The 20,510-nt window shown below is 42.5% G+C and overlaps 1 protein-coding gene across 1 annotated transcript; it reads right to left on the bottom strand.

The window, feature by feature from the left end:
- Positions 1-785: 785 nt before the first annotated feature.
- On the bottom strand, positions 786-19,964 carry LOC110485990 (Golgi-associated kinase 1B). The gene is made up of 5 exons (XM_021557264.3): positions 19,377-19,964; positions 7,230-8,714; positions 2,656-2,778; positions 1,814-1,917; positions 786-1,406 (listed from the first exon to the last, which is right to left on the bottom strand). The coding sequence occupies exons 1-5, from the start codon at positions 19,377-19,379 to the stop codon at positions 1,202-1,204; spliced, it is 1,920 nt and encodes a 639-aa protein (XP_021412939.3). The 5' UTR covers positions 19,380-19,964; the 3' UTR covers positions 786-1,201.
- Positions 19,965-20,510: the final 546 nt, after the last annotated feature.

Below are 20,510 nucleotides of genomic sequence, written 5' to 3'. Positions count from 1 at the left end.
CAGTAAACAACTAGGACAATTACCATGGAAGTAATGGTTGAGTCTTACTCGATGGATGGCTATTCTGCTCTCTGTCTTATCAATAAATACAATTCTGTCAACTTTGGAAAGAGTAATACCTACCTGGTCTGAAAAGAGTGTTTGTTTAGAACGCTCTAACACAGTTAGCAACATTTCCAATTCTGATATCTTCATTCAACCCAGATGCAAATTCAGTTGCATTATTTTTAATAAAACCTTTGGTGGTATCCCATAGAATCTGGGTGTCATTAACCAAATTTCTATTGATCATTATACATTTGTTTAGCTCTATTTCAAACTGATTACAGAACGTAGGATTGTGTAGTAATTTTGTAAGAATTCTTGTGTTTCTTTAAGGAGATTCTGAAATGTAAATTTATGCGCTTGGTAAGGCAAGCTCATATGTCGAATTTCTAGTTTCTTGATGGAAGAAAATAGAGGTACCTTCAGAAAGTATTCACACCCCTTGACTTCTTCCGCCTTCTGTTTGTGTTACAGCCTGAATTTAAAATGGATTAAATTGAGATTGTGTCACTGGCCTACACACAATACCCCATAATGTCAAAGTGGAATTATGTCTTTAGATTTTTTATTTTTTACAAATTAATTAAAAATGAAAATGAGCACAGTCTTATAAAAGGTTTGGTATTTTCTTATCAACAAGACTCCTGGATCCAGTTCAGAAGCTATTCATTGATCTAAAATCTTTCATTTTAAAATTACAGCTGAATGCTTATCTCATAAAACAGACATTACATCAATCGTTAAATCTGCTATTTTTTATTCGAAAATACAAAACTCACCTCATAAACAGGCAGCGAAGAAGACCGTGCAATTACAATAACATAATTTGCTTGCCTTGAGGGATGTTGACAAGATGTATGGATACAACATGGATGGGAACCACAACCAGCATAGAACAGGCATACTGTATCTGTGGCCCAAAGAGCACCCTATTCCCTATATAGTGCATTACCTTTGACCAGGGCCCGTAGGGTGTTATAGACAATGAAGGGCTGTGGTCATATGTAGTGCACTATATAGGGAATAGGGTGCCATTTGAGACACATCCTGTGTCTTTAGGCTGCCCGGAACCTTGAGGAGGCTTCCACGTCTGTCACAGGCACCCCCTGCCTGGATGAAATGAATGTACTGCTGGGTGCTTTCTGGGCCATTGGATTCACAGATCCCTGTTCAGTCTCAGTCTCTTGTCGTGGATGTGCTGCAGCAGAATCCTCCCTCTCTGCTCAACAGTGTGGATGAGAGGTTTCAGGCCACGTGCCCCCCCTCGGCTCTCCCAGAATTGCTTGTCCATATACAGGGAGCTCAGGAGCATGCTCTCCAAACAGCCAGACTGGAGAACTGATACAGCTCTCTCTGGAAACCTGCCAGGAAAATACAGTAAGACTGTCAAATCCAGACAAATACCAGACAAAGGATATCAAACCCAACTGACTGAGCATATTGTGATGATGTGGCCTATTTTAGTTTCATCTACCAACAGTTATACTTCCTCTCTGAAGAATTCAGAAAGAAATAACAACAATGCATAGCTAGAGTTATGAAGATCCGCCCACTCGCTTCACTGGATTTAGGAAACACACATTAAGGCTGTGTGATGTGGGGTTGATGTAGGGTTCAACTGAGCTTCTGTACACTAAGGTGCTTCCTAAATGGCACCCAATTCCCTATATAGTGCAATACTTTTGCCCGGAGTTCTGGCAGACTAAGCCTATTTCCATGATTCTGTCTGTCTTTGAATAGAGATTGGATTATAGATGTTTGTACTCACTCATCGATGCCCTCTACTAAGCGGAAGTTGAGGTTGTCATGGGGATGATTTGGCCTGCCTGCATTGTCTATAAACACCAGTCTGGTAGGCTCTACCCTCCTCACCTGTAGAAAAAAACATAGACAGACACAGTATAGTTTAGCATAAAGTATCATCAACACTAACTGTATCTCTTTGATAGATATTAATATAGTAATTATGAGATGAGATGAAGGCTCGGGAGACTAACTTTAAGCTAGATATGACTTTTTTACACCTCTCACTATATATCAAACTATAAATCAGTGACCAAAGTTTATTGGTCACATACACAGTTTGGCAGGTATTATACTGCACATCAAGAAGATGGACTAAGAATGATATGCACATCACAAGATACACTATATTACAGTGAGCTCGGTCAAGAATCCAGTATATAGATACAAAGTCAACTCCTAATCCTTTCTACAACAGCTGAAATAATAAAGCGTAATGTGCTTAATATAATTATATGTGTCTTTGTCAAGAGCAAGTACCAAGTATCAGCAATGAGTTCAGCAGGTTCAGTGGAAAGAGGGAGTCATTTTTCCACAGAGCAGTTGTAAAAGAATAGTGATCATCTTTGTCCAACATCGGAATTCTCTTTGTTAAGAAGAAAAGGTCTGGATAGTAGTAATAATATGAATAAATGTAGAGGTCTGTTTACATTGTCCAATTAGATTATTTAGACAAGCCTCCTCATAAACCTCCTTCAGGCTATTATTTTACATTATGTCCAAGTAAGTAAGTAAGCCTTGTCTGAGCCAGAATGGCCCATACATTATGTCCATATGATGTTTTCTTGGGTGTGATATGATAGTTACCAGGATGTGCACCAGCACTAGATCCTTTGAGTTCCTGCATTTGGTATGTAGCAGGTTCTCCACACATGGTTCTGCTGGGTCAGGCTGGAAACCGCAGCAGTACCGGTCCAGACGATCATTGACCTGCACGGGGGGATGGAAGAACATGGATTAGTTGGGATTGATCATCAACAATGACTTTTCCATAGAATTACTGTACATACAGAACTGTGATTTATCGCAGGGGTTCAAAATTGTTTTTGTTTTTACAATTCCTGATTGTATACCGATCTAAAACAACACATACATCTGTGATTCTTTAGGCTAGAAACAAGCGGTATAAAAACTCAAGGAAGATACAGCTCTAATGCACATGGGATTATATTTGATTGGTCTCTATGACATTCAGAAGCTGAGCTACAACCTTCTAAAGTTGAGGAGTGAAAAAAATTGGACTATGTGTTGTTTTAGACTTTGCTTGGGAAGTAATCTTATACAATCTGACTCTGTGGCTGTCAATTGATCTATTCACTTTCTGCAAAATAGAATGTGAATAATTTAATTGAGTGTTCATATAAATTATCATAATAAAACATATTTGATAACGGTTTAGACTTAATTTTCTTTATCCATTATTAGGATTATTATCATTAAAAAAACTAGAATTGCAGGAAATTAGCTTCAAAACAACACCATTTTCCTAGGTCCCGCAAATGAAACAAATTCATGTTTTACATGTGAAAAAGGGGGTCTGGTAAAAAAAGGTTGGGAGCTCCTGATTTATAGGATCTCTTCGGTCCTTTCTTTATAAAGAACTTCAGAACAGCTTTCCAAGAGGAAAATCAAGGGTGACTACAAGAAACAAGTAGAAAATGTATTTACTTTCTGAAATCATCAACCATAGCAAATAACTCTTACCGCTTGTTTGCTATGCAGTCATTGATCATTTTGTTGACAGAAATCCAAATGCATCCAAGTAAGGCCTAAGTGTTGGTAGAGATAGTGACAGTTACAGCTTAAGCCTTTGGCATGAGAGCAGGAGCGAGAGGGAGGTGAGAGCAGGAGCGAGATGGAGGTGAGAGGAGGAGTGGAATGGTGAGAGCAGGAGTGGGGGGGGGGGGGTGAGAGGAGGAGTGTGGGGGGTGGGGGGGGTGGGGGGGGTAGGAGGTAGTTACTTGTGTGAGACAGACCCCTGCGGGAACTTTGACTACAGTAAAGAGGTGGATCAGTCATTATAGGTCAATCACCTGCAGTGAGGGCAAACCAGAGCAAGCTAGCGAAAGCAGTAAGACTGCTTCTTTTGCCACCTCATTTATTGCATTAAGTCCAATTCTATGAACAAGAATGCTATAGTAAAGCCAAACATTTAAGTGTACTTTACATGTATATCTATTCTAACTTCAGGCTGACTTCTCTCCACTTCACCAACTTCAATAATCACTGTTTAAAGAAGGAAGCTCTTTTTTCAAAGTTAACACCCATCATTTTGCATTTGTTCATGCATGTATGTATTCACAGCAGTTGTTTTTTTTTTGTTGCATATTCACACCAAAAAATCCCTAAATATAATGACGCAACATCAATACCTGTGGTACCATTCTCTTCCTCATTATACCGCAGAATAAACCAACTATCAGGGGAGGAAGGGAGCAATGTCATCATTGTTGTTAAACTGAGAAGTGAAGGCATTGCCACACTCCTCTCTCTGAGTGTTACCAAGGTGAGATATGCCCCCAGGGCTGTCTGGGACTCTCTGTGGTAAAACTCACACCACACCATTTCGCTTCACTTCTTTAGCGCCTTCAGGAGTTCTCACATCCCTACTACATTTCACCCTTACACTAGAATACACTCATTCGCGTAGGGACAGAGTACAAGAGTCTCCTGGATACAGTTCCAGTGTTGACATACAGTATTACACCATCACCAAGTCTCTGGGAAACAGGACATGCTATTAAGGTCTATATCACACACAATAACATCACAAGTAAAACAACAAGCCTACTCACAACTAATTCATAGCAATATATCAGGAGCCTTGTTAGCCTACAATGGAAATTCAAAGCATCCAAGGCAATGACCAACAACAAGGACACTTGGCGCAAGGTCCTCTGTCTCCTCTGTACTCCCCAGGCGAAGTGCGTGTGTGACTGTGTGTCCTTCACACTGTTCCCCTTGCTAATTGGTGTTAGGTTCCACATCAGAGCCATTAGATGTGTTAAATGAGCAAGTGTTACAGGGTCCCAGTCAGCAATTCCACTGAATCAATACAGTCAATACAATGCTATTAACAGTTGGCCATGTTACAAGTATTGACTTCTGCAAAGAGACTACTCATGTATTATTCATACAGTGGCTCGCCGCATCCCAAATGGCACTCTATTCCCTATATAGTGCACTACTTTTGATCAGAGCCGGTCAAATCTAGTGCACTATTTAGGAAATAGGGTTCCATTTTGTATTTAGCCACTATTCTCTCCCCCCACAGTTCAGTTACCTATTCCATTCCATCTCACAGAGAAAAGGCCATCTTTAATTATCTTAATCAGATTTCTCTACAGCTGAGTTGGTTCAGTGGCTGGCTGTTCTATTGAATAGTTTTCTATTTTTAATAGAATGGGTAGCATGGATAAAACGCTGTAATAGCCTCCAAAGTGAGAGAATATAGATTGAACACAATCAAAGAACGCAATTTGTGACTCATCTCTTTTAGAGACCTTTTCCAATAGTTTTTGTTTGCTCGGCCTCTTTTCCTTCTCATTGTGAGATATTATTTTCTGAAACAATATGTATTCTGCCCCCAATCTGTATTGGCTATGTAACGATGACTGTTCACCCTGCAGTAACAAAGTAATGGATAGAAAATGTAAGCACCATGCCATTTTTTCTAAATGCTTTGTTTACTATGTGGTGTCCTTCATCCCCATAATTTTTCTGCCAGTCATAGACCACCCTTTTCAAATAGCACCTAATACTAAGTCTCCATGGCCTTGTAGTTTTCACCCATCAGAGCACACCAGCACACTGTTTATTTCTTCTGGGGGGGTTTTCTAAACAAAGAAATTGACTTTCTTTTGGCTATAGAGACAGATAGCGAGAGGAGCAGCTGCTATCACTTTCCTCTCAGTCCTTCCTAATGTGGACTTAGGCATCCGTGATTGCCGAGCATCACCATGGCAACCCTGACTTTGACTTCACACTGCCAGGGGCCAGACATTGGGTCTTTAGAGGCCTGATGAAGACCGAGACTGGTGTGTGTGTTTGTGTGTATCAAATATTGTACATTGTACTCTGTCTATACCATACGTACCAACTCTCTCTTACTTGCAAAAACATCATTGGGTTGTTGGCTCTCATTCCCTAACGGGAGCTTAGATATTTCCCATGCAGAGTTAGACTGACATACTACTCCATTTAGAGTGGGACTGTGGCAGAGCTGGCTTTATCAATCCCATATTAATTACATCCTCTCAGGATGTCTCAGCTTTACACACACACACACACACACAAAATGATCCTCCATCTGGCTCTTACAAGGACCATGAGCCATCATTTCTTACACAATAAAGATCTCCAACTTCATTATAAATCACTGGCAGATCATAAACGAGTTTGAAGCTAAATTAGAGACAAACATTGTGTTGATTTTTTATGGAACTGCGCTGATACATTAATCTACTGTAGTAGGGAGAATGATAATGTTCATTCATCTAGTAGGAAGAATGATAATGACTTATTATTTTGCATGGCTAGTAAGCTGACGGGATGCACTCACCATGAAAAAACATAATTATCTGATAATCATGTACATTTATCGCTCCAGACAGAGAAAGTCACACTCTTTTCATTGGCAGGCATCTTTTAATCTAAGGCAGTTTAGTGAGTAGAGTTCTTCAGATGATAATCCAGTGCTCAAATAGGCTCATTATCAAGGACTGCCAGCCTACTATTAGACGAGGGTGGTGGATTTCATCCAGTGAGAATGTTCTTTAATATAAATGCAAAACAAGAGCTGAATCCCAAATGGCAAACTATTTCCTTTGTAGTGCACTACTTTTGACCAGGGCCCATAGCACCATGAGTTTTTCCAGTCTGCCTGACCTCATGAGTCCTTATCAACTGGGCCCTCCATAGTGACGTTAAGTGAATCACTAGCTAACTGTCAGTTTATACAGCGTACTGGAATAACAACTTTACAGAACTTACATCTCTCAAGGTGAGGTGAGATTTCAATCAGAACTCCAGTCTATGCATTATTTCCATAGGTTGTCTTCACATGGTGTGATTGAAAGGATATAGAACGCTATCAGTTTGGATGTGTACGTTTGAGTGGCACATCAGGATAAAAATGAGTTAAGGCTATGGATAAGGTTAGGGATACGGTTAGGAATTAAGATCGGGTTAGAATGCCTGACATTAGGAGCCATATAAAATCTAACAGTCACATATTCACTACCTATCAGTTTTTCTGATCTCTTTACTCTAGCCAATGTATCTCTTAAAAGTTCAAATCAATGCTATTAATAAGTTAAATAAAAGGGTTTAACAAGTGTGATTGGAGGATACAGCGTTATCAGTTGTTCTATACAGTGTACCTGTAGGAGGAAGTCAAAGAGTGCCAGGCGCCCCCACTCCGCATGGTGAACCCCCACACAGGGGGTCTCGTTGAGGGCCACACCGCTGCCACTGCCACACCTGGCCCTCAGCAGGCTCTGGTACTGGGGCCAGGTGAGAGGGAACGAGTTCTGGTCATTGTCATCATCAGCCAGGTGCTGGATGCCTGGGTCCCACCACACCACGGGTCTGGCTGCCCCTCTGGTGTATTTATAAGGCAGGATGTCACTGTGGAAGTCCCTGAGCACTGTGGGCAGACTCCTGTTCAAGCCGAGAACACGGTCTAAATGGAAAGCGAAGACTTCGAACCAGTCGTCTGGACGTTTGATCAGGGCACACAGACCCTGTTGGCAGTGCCCACTGTGGTCAGCCAATGGAGCCCCAAGAGAAGGGGGATGATGAGGGGCACCCAGCCCTACATGGAGGACCTGTCCGTGGGCTGGGACCCTGGCCTTACTGACAACCTCACTGCCCGAGAGGAACTCCATCTTGTGAATATCATCCTTGCTGAGCCATGGCACAGAGTCAGTGTCCTCAGTCCTTATTCTCCGCGTGTCAGTGTCTGGAAACTCCCTCTCTCCAGCTGACATCTTACACCAATGGGCCCCCCCCTCACTCCCTTTCTCTGCCTCTGCTGCTGTTTCCGCTGTGGGCCGGGTCTCTTTACGCCACGAAGGCTGTCTGTCACGTTTCCTGAGTTGTCTGGGGACCTTTTTCACAGCCTGCTGCTTGGTTAAGTTCTTCCTCCCTGCCTTCCCTGCCTGCCCGGTGTGCCCCTGGTCCTGTCTCTGTTCATCTGGAGTACATTTGTGCTCAGAGTCAGACAGGCCGAGGTCTGCAGTAGAAGGGAGGCTATGGCTACGAGCTACAGTTTGAGGCACGGCTGGGTGGACGTTCTCTTGTCTGGGAAGAGATGGTGGTTGGGTGGAGAGCTCTGAACCACTGCAGTTGGTTAGATGGCTTCCATCATGCCTTATTAGCACAGCATTGACTGTCAATGGCGGGGTATCATGTTGTTTGTCTCTAATAGAACTTGGCGGAATCTCTTTCTTCTCTTTCCTTTTGGAGGCGATGCCCTTAGTTTTACCATTCTTCTTGTAGTTGCTGTGAGTTCTCTCACCTGTCATGCTAGCTGCTCTCCTATCCAGTTTGGGCTGGTCCTTCACCAGGTGATGCTTGGAGGACTCTTTGACTTTGTCACTCTGCTTCCAACCTCCACTGTGACCGTTGAGGGGTAGAGGAAGATGATGGTGGTGGTGAGGGGCCAGTGTGGCCCTTTCCCTGGGTCTTGCCCTCGCTCTATACCCCCCAGCTCCAGCAGAGCTCAGGCCTCGTGAGGGCAGCCTGCGTGTCTCAGAGTGGGGGAATGGGAGGGTGTTGATTACCACCACAGACAGGGTAAAGAGGAGGAGGAAGGCCCACACTGCCCACCTCTTGCAGCAGATCTTGGACCACATTCTTAAGGCCTGCATGCATGGGAAACAGGAAACAAAGAGAAAGCTAGGTCTGTAGTTGGGAGCAAACCACCAAAAAGCCATGATTATAATGGAGCAGAGCTATACATAAAATAGATTTACTCTCTAAATTGTATGGTCGCTGGTCGGCCACTTGAACTGAACAGCTCAGATTACAGTATGTGTTTACAGAAGAGGAAACTTAAATCTCTCAGAGGTTGAGAAATGCAAATATCAGTACACAGACTGAAGGACGAGGGTAAACAAAAAAATTAAACAACCTGTGTTTCAAAAAAATATATAGATTTGGTAAGTTATTCTGTTAAAACACTAAGGTGAGAGAGAAAGAGATTGAGAGTTGATCCACATGTATCTCGTTTACACTCAGACAAGTGTAAATAAAGCCTTTTTCCTCTGCTTATACTGTAGGAAAGTTACAGTTACTGAGCTGAGACAAATATTATGGCACACACATAGATATTGTAGCATTCCCTTCTGCACGCCAGACCATCCAGAATGTGCTGACAGATACTGCGTGCCAAATGGTATATAGTGGACTCCTTTTGACCAAGGCCCATAGGGAATAGGGTGCCATTTGGGACACAGACAGATTCTGGATGGCTTACTTCTACTACAGCCTCTGTGATGATGAATTACTTTTCTGTGGCATAGGCCTAAATACAAACCTGTCCCATTTCATAAAGTCTCCATCGCATATGCCATAGAGATGAATCCATTCAGATGGATCTCTGTGGAATATGTTCTCAATGTTATTCAAACCTATGGTAAATCCAGAGGCAGTTATTTATCTGAATCACCTATCAATGAAAGGATTAGGCTATTGTATAGAGCTATAGAGGCTATGGTATAGAGCTATAGAGGCTATGGTATAGAGCTATAGAGGCTATGGTATAGAGCTATAGAGGCTATGGTATAGAGCTATAGAGGCTATGGTATAGAGCTATAGAGGCTATGGTACAGAGCTATAGAGGCTATGGTACAAAGCTATAGAGGCTATGGTATAGCGCTATAGAGGCTATGGTATAGCTATAGAGGCTATGGTACAGAGCTATAGAGGCTATGGTACAGAGCTATAGAGGCTATGGTATAGAGCTATAGAGACTATGGTATAGCTATAGAGCCTATGGTATAGCGCTTTAGAGGCTATGGTATAGCTATAGAGGCTATGGTGTAGAGCTATAGAGGCTACGGTGTAGAGCTATAGAGCCATGACTACATGGAACTCTCTTCCACCTCAGTTAAACCAAGCAATAAAATCAGAAATAAAATCACCCAAAAAACAACACCTCATGGCACTACGCTGACTTTGAACACACACACACACACACACACACACACACACACAAGCAACAACACATAATATATAATATAATATAGTATTGTAAATTTGTAATGTAATAATGGAGCAAAGTAAATGTATATGATGTTTTGAATGATGTAATGTTTAATTTCTGTTCGGACCCCAGGAAGAGTATCTGCTGCCTTGGCAACAGCTAATGGGGATCCTAATAAAATAATAAAGACTAAATATTATGGTTCCATTCAATCTTCACATACAGTTGAAGTCAGAGGTTTACATACACTTAGGTTGTAGTCATTAAAACTTGTTTTTCAACAACTCCACAAAGTCAATTTGGGTAAATTGGAGGTATACCTGTGGATGTATTTCAGGGCCTACCTTCAAACTCAGTGCCTCTTTGCTTGACATCATGGGAAAATGAAAAGAAAAAATTGTAGACCTCCATAAGTCTGGTTCATCCTTGAGAGCAATTTCCAAACACCTGAAGGTACCACGTTCATCTGTACAAACAATAGTACGCAAGTATAAACACCATGGGACCACGCAGCCACCATACCGCTCAGGAAGGAGACACGTTCTCCTAGAGATGAACATACTTTGGTGCGAAAAGTGCAAATCAATCCCAGAACAACAGCAAAGGACCTTGTGAAGATGCTGGAGGAAACAGGTACAAAAGTATCTATATCCACAGTAAAACGAGTCCTATATCGACACAACCTGAAAGGCCGCTCAGCAAGGAAGAAGCCACTGCTCCAAAACCGCCATTAAAAAATCCAGACTACGGTTTGCAACTGCACATGGGGACAAAAATTGTACTTTTTGGAGAAATGTCCTCTGGTCTGATGAAACAAAAATAGAACTGTTTGGCCATAATGACCATCGTTATGTTTGGAAGAAAAAGGGGGAGGCTTGCAAGCCAAAGAACACTGTCCCAACAGTGAAGCACGAGGGTCGCTGCATGTGCTTTGCTGCAGGAGGGACTGGTGCACTTCACAAAATAGATGGCATCATGAGGAGTATAATTATGTGGATATATTGAAGCAACATCTCAAGACATCAGTCAGGAAGTTAAAGCTTGGTCGCAAATGGGTCTTCCAAATGTACAATGACCCCAAGCATACTTCCAAATTTGTGGAAGGACAACAAAGTCAAGGTATAGGAGTGGCCATCACAAAGCCCTGACCTCAATCCCATGGAACATTTGCTACCAAATACTAATTGAGTGTATGTAAACTTCTGACCCACTGGGAATGTGATGAAAGAAATAAAAGCTGAATAAATTATTATCTCTACTATTATGACATTTCACATTCTTAAAATAAAGTGGTGATCCTAACTGACCTAAGACAGGGAATTTTTACTAGGATTAAATGTCAGGAATTATTAAAAACTGAGTATAAATGTATTTGGCTAAGGTGTACGTAAACTTTCAACTGTACATACAGTATTATTATGAATATAACTTAGCTTCTTCCATGTTTTGTTTCTAATCTTTTCTATTTTGTCTGAGTTACATTTAGATGAAAATTTTAATATTCTCCTCTTTAACCAAGCCACTCTCTGAGTGACAGCCAGAAACTGCCATCAAGGATCAGCTTTACTGGCCCACAATGCAACTCTACTGTTTATATAACCAATAGTAGGGGAAAGCAGTCATCTCTCAGAAAGACAACCTACATCAGCTGTCCCTCTGCCTGGCTCTCTCCTGTTCTCTCCTCCTCCCTCTCTCCTCTCTCCTCTCTTTCTCTCTGAGGGGATTCGACGGAAGGAATGTTTCAAACCCATGAGATATTTTCCCAGTCGGTGGCTGACGACAGTTTTACAGCTTTCACATACCCCACCTGTGAATGGATTTCCTTATGCTCTTCTGAAAGAATGTCATGCCAGTAGTTCTGACTGAGTCAGGGGTCCTGGTGGGCTTTTAGATGTCTGTGGAGATCCCTGTCTGAATAAGATCTACTACTTACCCAGCTGACTCATAGGACGCAAAAAAATCAACACCTAACCCCCAGGCATATGTGTAGATCTGAGATAGCTGGATAGGTAGAATATAGTATACCACCAGAATATGGTGGTAGCTCCATCTTGCCCTCTGATAGACCAGGTGAAATTCCCGCCAAATTGCTTGCACCTGTTCAATCCTCTCACATCTAAAGAAGTGTCCATAGGTTGTATCTCTATGGATTCAATTGCATAAGATATGTCCTGCACCTATACTGTACTGTAAATTGTAATAAACTCCTGAGCAGCAGAGATATTCTTTGGCGGTGGGTGGATGAAGCTTCACTATGCCACGGTCCAACACCCTCACTTCAGTGACGCACTGCACCAGCCTCCACCTGGCAAAGCCAGAAGACTCACTCACACTCGCTGATGAAACCTGCTCTCCAAGAACACATTATACATGTTCCAACATCCTGGAATTTTGTGGAAGTGACACAGCTGCACCCTGTCTTGAGCCTTTCCAAACCCTGCACAAAAGTAGTGCACTACATAGGGAATAGGGTGTCATTTGAGATGCACACAGGGTCTATTTTCTTGTGGGTTTTGTGCCACGGGCAGGTGAAGCTCAAAAGGCACCTTATTCCCTATTTAGTGCACTACAGCCCTGGTCAAAAGTATCGCACTATCTAAGGAATAGGTTGCCATTTGGGATGTAAGCCAAGTATCAGATCAGTTTGTTTTCCCAGTGGTTGGACCAACCGGCTCTAATTAGTGGTCAGGCATGTAGCACCTTGTGTGTCTGTGTGACTGTGTGTCTGTGCGACTGTTGTGTCTGTGTGTCTGTGCGACTGTTGTGTCTGTGTGCCTGTGTGTCTGTGCGACTGTTGTGTCTGTGTGCCTGTGTGCCTGTGCGACTGTTGTGTCTGTGTGCCTGTGCGACTGTTGTGTCTGTGTGCCTGTGTGTCTGTGCGACTGTTGTGTCTGTGTGCCTGTGCGACTGTGTCAACATGAAGACATCTTGTTGATTTTTTGTGGCTTTAGCACTTCTCTATAGCAGACATGCACTTCAAGGGGGTATGATACACAGGTCAACACCAAACCACAGCACAGAAAAACAAGACAAATGCCTTGGTGTCACGTTTGATAGGAATTTTAATCATCACAAAAACAAAATAGTTTGAATTTGACACAAAGTTATTGTTGTATTGCATGGCTTCAGTTGAATGGTTTTCAACTCACATGCTATATGATCTGTTTCATGGCCACACAACACATCTTAGCACCTATGTAACACAAAGAACACTAGAAGAATACAGAAAGTATACAGTAGCTTAACTTTATTGAGTGGAGTCATCCTCGTCAATTACCTTTCTTGCAGTGATCTTTACCAATATTTGTTCAGCATTTGTCTGTGTTCCATGTCAGTCTAATGCCAGCTATGATAACTGCGAGGCTGGACTCCTATTAGGCTGTAGCCTCCCACTCGTTTCAGCAGGCCAGGTGTCTGATGCCGTTACCTTCTGGTCCATTCTTTTTACATCTCTTCTCCTTTAGTAGACGGAACGCTCGAGGACAGGTTTGCAGGAATGCTGAGACATGCAACAAATGCTTTACAGGATTCAAAGAAGATTAGGAGAAAACCTGCCTCATTATTTTCTGTGTTTAGCGGAGAGGGGGAGGAGGAGAAAGAGGAGAGGAAGGGTCGAAGAAAGAAAGGTGGAGGTAGGGATAGAGAGGGGGAGGAGGTGAAAGAGGAGAGGAAGGGTGGAAGAAAGAAAGGTGGAGGTAGGGATAGAGAGGGGGAGGAGGTGAAAGAGGAGAGGAAGGGTGGAAGAGAGAAAGGTGGAGGTAGGGATAGAGAGGGGGAGGAGGAGAAAGAGGAGAGGAAGGGTGGAAGAGAGAAAGGTGGAGGTAGGGATAGAGAGTGGGAGGGGAGAGAGAAAAAGAGGGAGAAAGGGCGAGGGTGAATACTGTCGACGAATAGCACTAATATTACACAGAGAATAGCATCTGAAAAGAGCTCCTGAAGTAGTCTTGTTCAGTGGGAGGAGAACAGACTGGCTTGGTGGTCAGGCTTTAGGGACTGTCACAGTCATACTCTGGAAAAGCACTGGGCTGCAGCTCTATTAGCATAACCACGTGCACTAGCATGTGGAGGGAGGCTCTCTCTCTTTCCTGCTGATACGTTGCAGTTAATCACCCATTAAGAATGAAACTCCTGCATGGCAGAACAAAGGAGTAAATTCTCTCGCCATTCTACCATGGCAGAACGGATACACTGTGACTACACACAGAATATTACTCAGTTAATGGGCATGTATGAATTGTATGTGTGAAATTGTGTAAAACTATATCTATTTGCATGAGTGCACATGTGTGTCTGTCTGTCTGTATGGGCCCAGGAGGTTTAGGGGGTATTGACATTTTCTAACATGAAATTAATTGCGTCTATGTTCATGTAGAGTATTATTGTGTGCATTAAATAGATGTTCTAGTCAGAGGGAAAATTTCTGTCTCACATGACCATTTAGCCCAGCGCTGAGGTAACTTTGAAAGAGAAAAATAAGCGAGAACCTCCCTTTCAATAAACCGCATACAACGAAAAGGTTAACAAAGAATGCAATAAATCCACAGACTGCTTTGTAAAACCACACAGAACATCACAACAAACAATTCTGCTGTAGTGTTGACTGGTGAGTGGTGAGGGAGAACAAAGTCCATCATCGGACAGTAATATGACATGATGGCATAGAAAAGGCAGCATGAGATCTCTCCACTGATATCAGACTGGGGAAGACCTTAATTGAATCAGTCACCACATCTCTGCTGCCTGAGAGATCACACTGACCGGAAGTGTCACGGAGGAAAACACAGCAAAACATTATGCAAGATGGCTATACTGAAAGGAAAGGAATAAACTGTGTGGTTGGTTGAACACAGATTCATGAGGGAGAGTGAGAGAGAGAGGAAGTGGTGTTTTGAAAGTGTACTAGAGTGGAAGTAGAAATACACATTACGCCCTAGGCTGGATTAAAGTAGTCTTACTGGCAACACACACACACACACACACACACACAAACACTCTCTCTCGCTCTCTAGATTTATAGCAATGGTGAGTTCCAAGTGACCTTGACAATACCTGATGATGCATATTTCACTGCAACGACCCCATCCCATGGGAAAAGAAACCTGCTCGTCCCATAGACTAAAATGTAAACTGATGCTCATCATTCTCCTCCCCAGTCAGCATCAGCAATATCCTCCTTTCCACTGGTCTCTTACTATACCACAGAGAGCCATTCTCATAATGGGCTAGTCATAGGTCTATATTCTGCTTTATACCCCGGGACCTGGGAGAAAGAGTGGTGAGATAGGGGCCCAAACCGAACAACAGTGCTTTTATTGTCCTCTTTAACCGAGCCTCTCTCTGAGTGACAGCCAGGCTGATACAGGTGTCCTTCTTCGCTGCACACAGAGAGACCTTCAGTGTAATGACTTGATGATGTTAATCTACAAAGGGAACTCTGCAGGTGTGTGAGAGAAAGAGAGGACAGATACGAGTGAGAGAGTGAAAGAGAGATGGGGAGATAGAGAGGGGAAGAGGAGAAGTGGGGCAACCATCTGCTGCTTAGCCTGTCCTGTGAGCGCGTGTTTGTGTGTGTATGAGTGTGTGTGTGCCTGTGTGTATGGGTGCCTGTGTGTATACGTGTCTGTGTGCATGTGTGTGTGTGTGTGTGTGTGTGCCTGTGTGTATGCGTGTACATGATCAGCAACACCTCTTTGTTATGGCAGAGGTGTCAGTACTCAGTAAAGGAGTGTGACAACAGCCAATCTGCTGCAGTAAAGGATTCACTCAGTGTGAGACAGAAGAAGTCAGCCCAGTGCTGGTTATATCAAGTAAACACAGACACAAAATAGACAAATAGAGACCACTACACAAATTCTACACACACACACACACACACACACACACACACACACACACACACACACACACACACACCCTCCCGAGCAGTGAGCAGAGCAGGGCCTGCCTGGAGAGATAGGTGGGGAGAGCTCTGAATCACTGTTAAGATCCTGTTATCACAGTAGTCAAGTCACCGAAGGTTTTCTGAATGACAGAGGAAAACATCCTTAAGTGTGACAGGCAAACTGTATGTGCAGTACTGTATGGATGGATGTGTGAGATACAGGAGAGTCATGATCCAAACATTCCCAAAGGCTATACTGCCACTGTGTCAAGAGGAGAATCTACAAGGTAAAGCCTACAAGACAAGAGGATCAGTGTAGCCTACAGTGAGGTCATCAGTCAGTTACTTGTCAAGATATACCCAAAGAACAATGGCAATTTGAGCAGGACACTTTTGTGCATTTATTTGCACTAAATGTAAAATATTTCAGTTATTCAAATGATGTATGAGAGCAGCATGTCCTAGTGTGATTTTGAATTACAAATTGATATCACCCACCTGCAGTATAAACTGCTTAAGGTCAATTGACTGTCCTGTGGCAGTGTGGCTAGCTGCTGATAACATTGTATTCTATGCATGTAAATGAATACTGACAACTGACTTCCCATGGGGCACACCGTTGATGCATTTAGCCGGCTGAATATATTTGTGATTTATTACACACGCACACACTCACACAGACACAGAGACGTTAATCAGGAGCCTTAATAGTAGTCAGTGAGGCGCTGCTCTTTGCAGCGCCCTTTATAGGCCCCGGGCCAGACCCTGCCTGCACGGCGATAAATAATGGGACCGACTTGAAAGCATGTTTGCCCTTTCAATTGTTGCAAGTTGAAATCATAATCTAAACCTTTCACAAAAAAAGCCTAGTCTAAACAATTTGATTTAATTGTCATGCTTCCACCAATCACGCATGTTAGTAAATTAAGGAATGATGCCTAGTGATATATGTCATAAACGCCAGGCCTTAGTTACAGCTATGAAAAACATGAATCCCCTGAGAAAGAATGTTCTAACCATATGGCTGCAGTGTGTGAGCACATTTAAGAAGGTCTGCTTTTAATCTGACACACCATGGCAAGAGAGGAACTTCAGAAGAAGGATGTTAGAAAGAAGGATTACATTTTTGGTGGAACATTGGCCCAGAATAAGCAACATTACATTCTTTCATCATCAGAATGCAAAAACACAAGACAAAAGCTTGATTTACCAAGCAAATTCACCGCTATTTGGTGATAGAAACCTCCTGCCAGACTTCTCCTCCCATCCCATCATCTCCTCTCCCCTCCAGCAAATGTATTTTCTATGTGGATTACTGAGATTATAAGCAATCTACAACCCGTCAGCGTTTTTCCTGGTCCCCAGTTGGACCAACCTGTTTTTTTCATCAATAAATACACTCTGGAAACCTTAGTATCACACACAGTCCTGCAGCCACATCACCGGACTAATCTAACCACCAACCTTTTACCAGGAGCCATTTTTCCCCTAATGCTCTCTGGGACTGGGAGATGTAAAGACGCTCCAAACCCATCAGGCCTCATAAAACAGGAGCTTGTAGTCAGATCTCAGAGCTGTTATGACATGTTCCTTACTTCCTAGTGAATATGCCAGCTCACGAGGTAGAATTCCTGCACAATTCCTGCACAAACCTATGAAAGTGTATATGTGTATAGGTTGCACTGATCACACACACACACACACACACACACACACACACACACACACACACACACACACACACACACACACACACACAAAAAACAGATGAAAAGTGTGTGAGTTACAAAAGTTCAGACGCCAGTGTTTGGATGGTAATTTTGCCTACTTCACGCAGTCCTACTAGAACATATAAAGAGATCCATAGGTAGGCCTACTGTAGAACCTGTTTAGGACTAATATGAAACTGTATTTGACTCCAGTCTTTTCATAACAATTCAATCATTTTAAGTACTTAACCTTATCTTTAGTCTATGGCATAAGGGAAACCTAATGTTAAGTGTTAAGAGGGCGTTGTTTTGCCCCCCTGAACTGCAGTAGTGTGGAGTCCTGTCCTCCTAACAGATTTACTTGGAAGCCAATATTACATGGGTCATTCATAATGCATTGAGACAAGCACTCCATCCTGTCTGAGACAGGAACCATGGGATTATTTGGACAGCTCTGCGTCGAGACCTACTGCCTGGAATATGCTATTTGACAACGGTTGGCCTTCCCTTTAAGTGCACAAAGTTACGGTGCTGCTTTCACTTTCAAAGCAAACCCAGGAACTGAAATCCCAGCTGAGAATACAACCATGGATGGACGGCACTCACACTGCCCTGTGTCTAACCAATATGCTGTGGGGTTTGAGTTTTTTTGTGTGCCTGAGCACAGCAGTGAATTCCAATGGGGCCCCTTGAATGACTTGAGGCAGACTTGAGGTTGAGGGTGTAGTCAGTGCATGCTTGTGTTTGAAGAGAAAAGATGCCTCTCTCTACCTCACTTGAGCTGGCTGAGCACAGAAACATTGCATGCAGATGGAGCTGATCACTATTCAAATACAGTCTAAGGTACCAAACACTTTTTTTGTTGTTGCCAGGAGTGAAGTAGTGCTCCTCAAAATATAAAAAGAACACAATAACTAACAGGTTGCAAAATCCATGACACAATATGCTTCATTTAAGGTCCAATAAATGAGAAGTTGGAGTTATTCTTGGATTCCACGGTGCTGTTCAAACCAGGGTCTCCTTTCTACATGTATGGAATCAATTAAGAAAATATGAGACTGCAGGGACTGGCTGGTGGAACTGTGAGACTTGATTCCTGATCACCCAGTTGAAAGAGTGTTTTGACTAAAACTTTTTCTGTAAATGGGTTTACTATCAACTTGAATATTTGTAAGGCATGAACATATACATTTTCTATCAGATGAATATCATACATTCTCATGCTTTCTCAACATGCAAGATAATCAGAATATTAACGTGTATTACTTCTAGTTCCTCCACTCATTCTACTGATACTTTTACCATAAGTAATGACACTTCACAAACGATCAGGAGTCAGTGCACAACAGACAGAATGGATAGTGGAAGTCAGCTCTTAATGCTAATGTGTCAAAATATGAACAATAACAAATGCTCTGAGCTGACCACTTTCTTGCTTATTTTCCTTCAGGCTAAATTGGATTACAATTCCGTATCACATGAAATAAAGGCACATCATCATTTCGGCGATAGTGTAGCCTACAGATAGAATTGATTTAGCTGTTTTAGCCAAACAGTTTGGAAGTTCGCTATTCTGCAACTTTATCGAGAACAGAATAAACATAATTGCAGCAAGAGTATGCAAATTCAGCACCTTCACGTGAATGCATAGCCAAAACAAAAGTTTGAAATTGTGCTATCGGGCAGCAAAAGGAGAATTCTGATTTAAGGAAACATGAACCACACTTACCATCGTTTTCCCCACCCGGGTGCATTCCACAAGGAACGTTTACAGCCTTTACTATAGTGCAAACACGTCCAGTGACACCATGTAGATATGGTTACACAAACTGTATTGAAGACTGGACAGCATTGGTTCTGAAGATGCAGCGTACATAAAGTCTCCAAGCCCCTCCACAATGCTTTTTCCATATACTATCACTTTTGAGCTATGTTTCATCTCCATCTACAGGCTACATTGCGGTTGTCATTATTGTAGGGTACCTTGGCATTAATAAAGGTAACAATACATCTCGCAAATCACAATACTTAAGCAGTCTCCAGTACGTTTCAGTGGCTTCAAACTTTTGTGGTAGCCTACTTCTCCAGAAGAAATCCCAACCTACAGTTTTGCTTTAGCGCAAAGTGGAGCAAAGGCATATCAAAAGCAGCCCTCACTCCCGAGGGACCCGTGCGTTTTGGAAAGTTTATTTCACAGTAAAAGTCCTCTTTCTGAGACTAGATGGGTATTTGGTAGACTCTAGAAATGCGCTTGAAAGCTCTCGGCCTGCCCGCGCAGCGCTTGCGTGATCTAGCTGTCCATATTTTGGAAACAGGCGCCTTGCAATTGCAGAGCACGTTTTTAAATGAGTCACGAAGCCTAATTTAAATAACAGACACGCACATAGCCTTGATGGATGAGAGCAATAAATGATAAGAACCAGACCCATAAAAACGAATTAATGTTGCTTTGTATCCACTTTGAAGTGTGCTTGAATTGTAAAGTACTAGGCTCACTATCCATCCACTGGCATTGGAGTCACAGGGGACAGATCTAACAGATACATACCCCTTACCAATTAGGTCTATAATCTTAACTAATAACACATAGAGATATTTTTTGGGACAAATATTAGGCCTAGTCTTGGACTAAAAAACATGCTCAATGGATAGACCTAATCTCCATTGAAAGTGATTTGTAGTCTAGCACTAGGCTTGATCTGTGTCTGGGAAACTGGCCCATATGGTTCTATCCTCTTCAGAGATGAAGAACAAACTGTTACATTTCTCTGAAGATGAGGTGCTTTTTCAACCATGAACGGATTAAAACACAACAGACAAAGGATGTCAATTCTTGGCTCGCTAGTAAATCTTCATGGTCAAG

This window comes from Oncorhynchus mykiss, chromosome 2 (genome assembly GCF_057628025.1).
Source record: "Oncorhynchus mykiss isolate SJ-2025 chromosome 2, ASM5762802v1, whole genome shotgun sequence".
In the NCBI taxonomy this organism is placed as follows: Eukaryota; Metazoa; Chordata; class Actinopteri; order Salmoniformes; family Salmonidae; genus Oncorhynchus; species Oncorhynchus mykiss.
Note: the sequence above shows the minus strand (reverse complement) of the source record. Positions and strands in the feature narration are given on the sequence as shown.